Consider the following 7,804-nt stretch of genomic DNA (forward strand, 5'->3'; position numbering starts at 1 on the left):
GACACCGGACGACAAAAAGCTACTGACCCCTCTTCTCTTTAAAATCCATTTTTGGATCGTTAAAAGCAGCTAAGCTGAGAAGCTAAGCTATGAGCTAAGCTAACAGGCCGACCTCGGGGAAAAAAAAGCAGTCTTGTCGAAGCTTCAAAATTTAACGTTGAAACCTGTGCCTTCATGTAAAACGTTTGAAATAAAAAAAAAGCTGAGAACTTGTTTACTACATTGAGCGTCCGCCATTTTGAGAACTGAAAAACAGGAACGAGACACGCTGCTCGCTCCCTCACTATCCATCCTTCAGTTCCAACAACCTTATACTGCCATACTGTTGTCAACAAAGGTACTACACGCAAAACCAATAATATTGTTTGAAATTTGACAATAATTAGTAATTATTGTCAAATTTTTAAAAAATGTTTATCGTTTAGCGCAATAATTTCTTAGACAATTAATCGCCCAGCAAAATTTGTTATTGTGACAGGCCTACTACTAAGAAAGATATTTGCAACATAATCTAAACAGACATGCCCCAGACGTGACGAATGTTTTGAGAAGAAATAAGTCGAGATGTTGTGCGATACATTTCGTCCCAAACAGTCGCAGCTCGATGAGATCCAGGTTTTAAAATAGCTTAATAGTTCAAAATGGCAACTGTAAAGACTAAAATATTTTGCTTCAGGGAAAACAAAGAATGAATTCAAACTAAATCTCCAGAACATTGTCAGGGACGTCATCTTAAAACATCAAGTTTCTAATAATAAGTAGATGACTTTTATTCTGAAAGTTCTAACTTTTCTCCTACAGTTTAACAGTAAAATATACTTTGACGATGATAAAAACGGTGAATATGCGAGTGCACCTAATAAATATTCAGCGCATCTCGTTACGTACAAGACTTAAGCGGAACGATCAGAAGCGGCAGGTTGGTTCCTGCTGCAGCTCAGTTCAGGGTTACTGACCACCCGTCTCCTTCCTGTGAGGCGCTGATCCAGGATCAGCCGCAGACTGGCACAAACGCTCCGTCCTCGTGACGTGGGACAGCTGGCAGCACTAGATGGACATCGTGCACAGAATGAACTGGTAATAAAAGAACATGGAGAGAGAAAAGCGTCAAGCACAAAGTCCTCAGGAAACTGGTTACAACAGGAAATGTTGCTGGGGGGTTCAAAAACCACGAGCTGCGCCGGCACGCGGCTCAGTGACACTTCCTACTACCGTTGGAAAGCCTATTTCCCCTTAAATTGTAAGTTCAGCTACAGTTCCATTGACTTGTTTTGTTATTGGTTTGGCTGATTGAAGTCTGAAAAAAAAATGGCCATTTAACAAATAGGGGCCACAGTAGCATGTGGAAGAACCATACGCAGCCACAACAGCTTCACTCCTCCTCTTCCTGCCATTTTTGAACCAGCATTGGGAACAAACTGCCCTCCAACACTGATCCCACACGTTTTCAATGGGGTTGAGGTCCGGACTGCAGGCTGACCGTTCCATTGTCTACCAAATTCCAGAGGCAGTCAAGAGGCCGTACGCCCCAGGAAGGGAGCGAGACGAGTTGGAACCACCTCAGTCCATTCTGAAGGGGGGTCTAAGACAGACCAACTCTGAGCGGCCGAGCGAGGTAGCTGGGCTGAGCAGACGTGTGAAAAAAAAAATAAAACTGCTAAAAAACGCAATTAATTGACGACGTAAGTGTGCGATCACCCACTCGTGGGATTAAAACCATCTTTTTAACGAGGGAATATCGATGATGACGCACAGTAATTTTGAGGTTAACTATTTTAAAATTAGCTACAAAGAAGAACGCTAAAGTAAGTTAATTCATGAAGTTTAGTAAACGACACGAGGGAGTTACACATTTAATGTACGGCGCTCCACGTCAACCCGGCTGAGTTCTGCTTCACGCTTCTCTTGGCTCCACTCTGGCCGCTTCATTTCTGAAACCTCCCGTCTGAGCGGGAAGTGGCCAGCTTCATCTGTGACTGGACCGATCGGCTATTTTGGACTGTTTTACGAAAGAGTTACCGTATTCTCCGTCGTATAAGTCGCATCTATTATGCGTCACTGCTGACCATCCAGAGACGTGGGCCGGTGTTGGGCCAAAAATCAATGGACTGCCAAATGGCAGGAGCATACACGGGAGGACTTTGACAAGATTAACACCTAAAAACAATTATTTGTTTGCTTGATATTATAGTAAAGGTGTCTCAGTTGAACTTTTCTTTAATTAATGCACTTTAATGGTCAAATCAGCTGCATTTCGCCCGGGCGACACGACGAAATGCAGCTGATTTGACGCTTGCTCCAGGACTTCCGGAGCGAGACGAAGGTGGCATTGTATGGCAAGTCAAGTGTCTTATTAATAGACACTTGGCTTGCCACATTACTTGAGCAACCTCTAGTGGCTGAAAATGGTAGCGTTCAATATTTTTCATGTCAAAATGAATGAAATCATCAAATCTCAGCCAAAAATTGGGTTATGAATATGGGGGAAACGTATATTAGTCGCTTCAGTGTGCAAATTTATGCAAAAAGGTGTGACTTAAACAGCGAAAAATACAATAATAATCCCAGCTCTGTAGGGGGTGTCACCTTTAACATGGTTTGGTCCCAGACTCTGGAAATATGGAATTGTCACTGGTAGCAGATTCTCATGTTGTGGGACACAGACTTGACTGCCCGTCACCCCCGTTATATGGAATTGGGACTTTAATTTAGAGATGGGATGAGACTTTAGTCCAAATAATGAAACTTGCTTTTGCAGAACAACAGCTTGAAAGCTGATCTATGGCACGGGTCCTCGGTTAAACGTGTGGCGCTGGGAGCAGACCTCAACTGTAGGAGGGTCCATGTTCACAAGTTTTAGAACGTTTGGTCACCAGTGTTTGGGTTCTAAAAGCAGCAGCCTGCCTATAGACCAGGGCTTTCCAAAGCCCTCCCCTAGAGGGCGTCAGAGATGTGACGTGGCACGCTGTGTTTGAGGAAATATGAATGCTATGAATGTTAGCATGTGCATTGTTTCCCCTAGTTAGCTTGCCATGGCGGGGTGCTCATCTCATCCATGATTTTTGCTGATGGGAGGGGACAGAGACATGTCTGAGCTAAGATTGTACTAACAGTTTTTGAGCGGGGGCGGCGGGGCGTTCAACATGAGGGAAGAGGCAATGCGAGTGCTGCCTTGGGCTTTTTAGCTAGAGAGCCTGTATTCTGCACCACTACCTTAGTGATATGTCTGTGTTGGATGGGGGTGGGAGGGGCAAGTTCAGTTTGGTAGGCGGGGTGCTCAGTTTTGTTGGTGGGGTGGGGCACCCCGCCTGTATAATGGTAGGGGAAACACTTATGTGTGATTCTGAAGCGTTATCAGAACCAATTAAATCATCAGACAGGCTTGTTTGGTCCAGCAGTGTTCCCCCTAGTTTACTTGCCTTGGCAGGGCGCTCGTATCTACTCTGATTTTTGACAATGAGGTGGGGGCGGGGACATGTCTGTTTCGCACCAACAGTTTTCCAGTGGGGGGAGGACGGCTCAGCATGAGGGAGATGGCGCTACCTCCATAGTCATAGCTTTTTCCGTTAGTGTGTCTGTATTGCGTGCCGCTAGCTCGGAGCTACGTCCGTGCCGGCAGCTGATGACCGGGGGGGGTCTGTAAGCAGGGCGCGGCGCCCTGCTTGTATAATGGAAGGGGAAACACTGTCCAGCGTTTATATTTAATATTTAATCTTGCCTCTGGACAGATACTCGGGCGCAGCGTTGTATTTTTGGAACGGGAGAGAACCCTTTGAAAACTCCAGATCTAGACCACCTAGGACTCGACTTGGCAGTTGCCCCAATATTTACCGTACTTTTCGCAGCATAAGTTGCACCTTTTTGCAGAAATTCGCAAGCCTGTGACTTACACAGCGAAGCAACATGTTTATGTTTTTTTCCCATATTTATAACTCAATTTTTGGCTGAGATCTGATATCGTTCATTCCGACATGGAAAATATTGAACACTACCATTTTCAGCCACTAGAGGGTCCTCGAGCAAACAAATAATTGTTTTCAAGTGTTAATCTTGTTAAATTCTTCTTAAAGTCCTCCCGTGCACGCTCCCGCGGCCACCATTTGGCAGCCAATCGATTTTTGGCACAACACTGGCCCACATTTCTGGGTGGTCAGGGGTGACGTGTAACAAGTGCGACTTATACGGCAAAGCGACTTTTTTATGGATTTTTCCATTTTAATTGACGTATTTGGACAGATGCGACATGTACGGAGGAAAGTACAGTAACCTTTAACCTTCTGTTTTAAGCAAAAATTGTTTTAACTATTTGTTAAATAAAACTGGGGAGTAAAAAGTGTTTAATAATGTGACAGGTTTATACTCCTCAAAGGTAAACTAAGTTGAACATTTTGTGGTCAAATCTATAACGATCCAACTTCAAGTGCCGTTGTGTGAAAAACAAAGTCTCAAAACGATAATTGGACAAAAGAGAAAAAGGATCCTCACATCATCGTACTGGAAGTTGACACATCCCTGCTGCATGCTGTCTCTCCGCCTGAAGTTGTCTGGAACAGGAAATGACATCACACGCTCAGACACACGTCCCGGCGCCACAGGTGGAAAAATCCACCGGACTGTCGGTGAGTCTTTGTACCTGTGAGGGCGCGCAGCTTCACGCAGCAGGCCACGTAGTCGTCGAAGAAGATCCTGCCGCCTTTGTTGTAGCGTTTTATGATCACGTTCAGAGCCTGGGGGCTGACCCGGTACCCTGAGTTGACCAAAAGTAAATATATTTAAATCCACAACATATACTACTCAAGAGTAAAATCTGATGGTATGAGTTACTGGAACCAGGCGTTCTGTATAAATATGACGAGTCATTCTGAATAATAATGAAAGTGAAGGAAATGTCAGCGTCACCTTTAACCGTCAAAATGTTCTAATCTTTGGGTTCAATTCAATCATTTACAGGGATGCACATTTATTTTTATAAAGTTAATAATTTTCCACAGATAATAAGGAACTCTTCACACAGGCCTCAGTAACTCTTTGCTGTTTGAGGGCATAAATAAAAAGTTATTCGATACTTTACGGGAGCGTAGCCTTTTATTCGTCCTAAAATGTGAAAATACTGAAAAACTTTAGTTTATTGTAGTTCTTTATGTCATAAATTCTTACATGTACTGTTTAAAGACAACTTGATGTAGAATTGGTTACAGCAGTCCTTCACTTATCGTGGGGGTTACGTTCCAGACACCCCTCGAGATAGGTGAAAATCTGCAAAGTAGGGGCGTTATATTTATTTTAGTATTTATAGATATTTTAAGGCTTTATAAACCCTTCCCCCACTCGTGGAATATTCCAAACGCCCTAAAGAGCACAGCAAAGGAGGGCTTTCTCTCTCGGGTCGTGCTCGATTATTAAAAAAATTTTTTAAATCCATGACGCTCGTGCAGCTCACTCAGGGCTAAGACAGACTCCGCCCCCTCCTTTCTCTTTCCGAGGCTGTCAGACAGCCTCGGAAAGAGAAAAGGGGGATGGGTGGTCTGACATATACCCGAGTGAGCCGCGCTTAACCACTTTTTTTTTTTTAACTGATTCACTCTTATTTTTCCACATAAGCATTTTCTCTGATATTTTACATTTATTCAACTGATCTGTTCATCCTTGCTCCCTGAGCAGTAGAGATGGGGAAAGACAGACCTGCCCCGTCCTCTCTCTTTCTGAGGCTGTTACAAGAGAGCAGAGTCTCTGCTGTGACCGACACCCTCAGAAAGAGAAAGGGGTGGGGTCTGTCTTTGCCCATCTCCAATCCTGTGTCGTGTACAATCTTATGTTGAAAACCTGTGAAAGAGTGAGTTGAAAGTTGAACTACAAATGGGATTCATTGGGTTTCATGGACAAATAAAACTGTGTATCCAATAATTCTCAGGTCATTTGGACAGTTTCTTTTTTTTTAAATTAGCATAACTCATAAAATTTATCCCACGCTGTTTATTAACTTTACCTAATAGAAGCATATATAAGGTAAAGTGTATTGGGCCAAGAACTGAACCCTGAGGAACTCCATGACTAACTTTGGTGTAAGTGAATTGACTACTGTATTCCTATTTATTTTTCTTTAGTTTCATCTTCTAGCAGGTTTTGCTGCTCTGGATGCTTGTTCAGAAATAAAAAGGCTTCGGGTTTAGAGGGAATCTAGGGAACCAGTGCAGTTTGAGTGACAGTTTGTCTCACTAATGAAGATAAACGATTGATTGAAAGAGCGCTGAGATCTGACTGCTGTCATCAGGAGCTGCTGGGTCGTCCATCAGAACGCCTCTCACCCATGGCGTTGACCGCCTGAGACATCTCATGAGGCTCCACGGTTCCGCTCCGGTCCTGGTCGAACATCATGAAGTTCTGCTTCCAGCCGTTCAGCGCCACGAACAGCTCCTTGAACTCATTGAAGCCCAACTTGCCCGTGAAGTCCCTCTGGAGACGGTCGGGTTAAGGCCAGATCAACAAGAACAAACACACCTGCTGTAAACATGAATCAGCCGAAGCCTGGAACTGGACCCCTCACCACTACGGGGGTGTCGTTTCACCCCGGAAGTCTGGTGCAGAAAGGATACGTCGAGCATCGCGATCATGATTCTGCAAGTGTCCAGGCTGAAGGCTGGAAAGAAAAGAGAGAATTAGAGAAATTGAATTTCCTGCAAAAACATGGTATGAATGCTTATTCCTGAAGAACCTGCAGAAAAGTAGCTAAAATGCCAGAAAGAAGCCTAAACTACCAGAAGAAGCAAGTGGAAGGAGCTGAAATTAGCTTAAAAAAAAATTTAGAATTAGCTGAAAAAGCAAAATTTAACAGAGACAGCTAAAAAGTAGCTGAAATAGCAGAAAAAAGTTCAAACTAGCAGAAAAAAAATCTGAAAGGAGCACAACGAACTGAAATTAGCAGAAAGAAGTTTATTAAAGTAGCATAAATTACCACAAAAAAAATTGAATTTAGCTGAAAACAGCTGAAAGCTAAAAAGGTAGCTGAAAAAGAAGAACAAGCTTAAATTAGCTTAAGAAAGCAGAAAGAACACATTTGCCCAATTAGGCTGGAAAAAAAGAAATGAGCACAAAAAAGTGGAAATTTGAAAAAAGCTGAAATTGGCAAAAAACACCTGAAAAGTAGCTAAAAAAGCAGAAATAAGCTGAAATTACAATAAGTGAAAAGAGCACAATTTTAGCTAAATTAGGCTGAAAATGTTTAAATGAATGCACAAGATGTGGAATTAGCTGAATAAGCTTAAATTAGCATAACAGCATAGTAGCAAAAGCTGAAGCATAATGAGCTGAAATTAGCTGAAAGTTAGAAGAAGCACAAAAATGTTGAAACTAGCAGAAAGAATCTGAAAGGAGCACAAAACAGCTGAAAGTAGCTGAAAATAGTTTAAATTGCACAAGGAAGCTGAAAGCAGCTGAAGCAGAACAAAATGTGAAAGGAGCAGTAAAAGGTTGTAAACATGTAAACATGTAAACATGTGAAGGATGAAAAATGAGCTCAACTGATTTTCATGAGGAAAAAAGTGTCAGAAAAGGCTAAAATATTTAAAAAGGCTCAAGTTGCACCAAAACCAAAAACCATAGCAGGATTGTCCTGAACGAGCCGAACGTTTTCATACGATTTATTGAAAGAAATTAAAAATTGCGGGACGAGAATCGCGCAGAAGAAAAATGGATCAGAGTAGAGAAAGCTTCATGAACGCTCACACCAGTGAAGACATTTAGAGACAGCAGAGTCTCAGCGAGGACAGCGAAGACATTTAGAGACAGCAGAGTCTCAGCGAGGACA

General features: G+C 42.8%; 1 protein-coding gene across 1 annotated transcript in view; it reads right to left on the reverse strand.

Moving 5' to 3' along the window:
- Nucleotides 1-234: 234 nt before the first annotated feature.
- Nucleotides 235-7,804, reverse strand: part of gca (grancalcin) — a 17,360-nt gene continuing 9,790 nt past the window's right edge. The window contains exons 4-8 of the mRNA XM_037696527.1: nt 6,594-6,637; nt 6,306-6,453; nt 4,634-4,747; nt 4,486-4,544; nt 235-1,074 (exon numbers count right to left, since the gene is read on the reverse strand). Of these exons, the coding sequence (XP_037552455.1) occupies nt 1,048-1,074; nt 4,486-4,544; nt 4,634-4,747; nt 6,306-6,453; nt 6,594-6,637 (392 nt within the window). The 3' untranslated portion in view covers nt 235-1,047. The remainder of the gene's footprint in view (nt 1,075-4,485; nt 4,545-4,633; nt 4,748-6,305; nt 6,454-6,593; nt 6,638-7,804) is intronic.

Source organism: Nematolebias whitei, chromosome 23 (genome assembly GCF_014905685.2).
Source record: "Nematolebias whitei isolate Nwh7 chromosome 23, NemWhi1, whole genome shotgun sequence".
Classification (NCBI taxonomy): domain Eukaryota; kingdom Metazoa; phylum Chordata; class Actinopteri; order Cyprinodontiformes; family Rivulidae; genus Nematolebias; species Nematolebias whitei.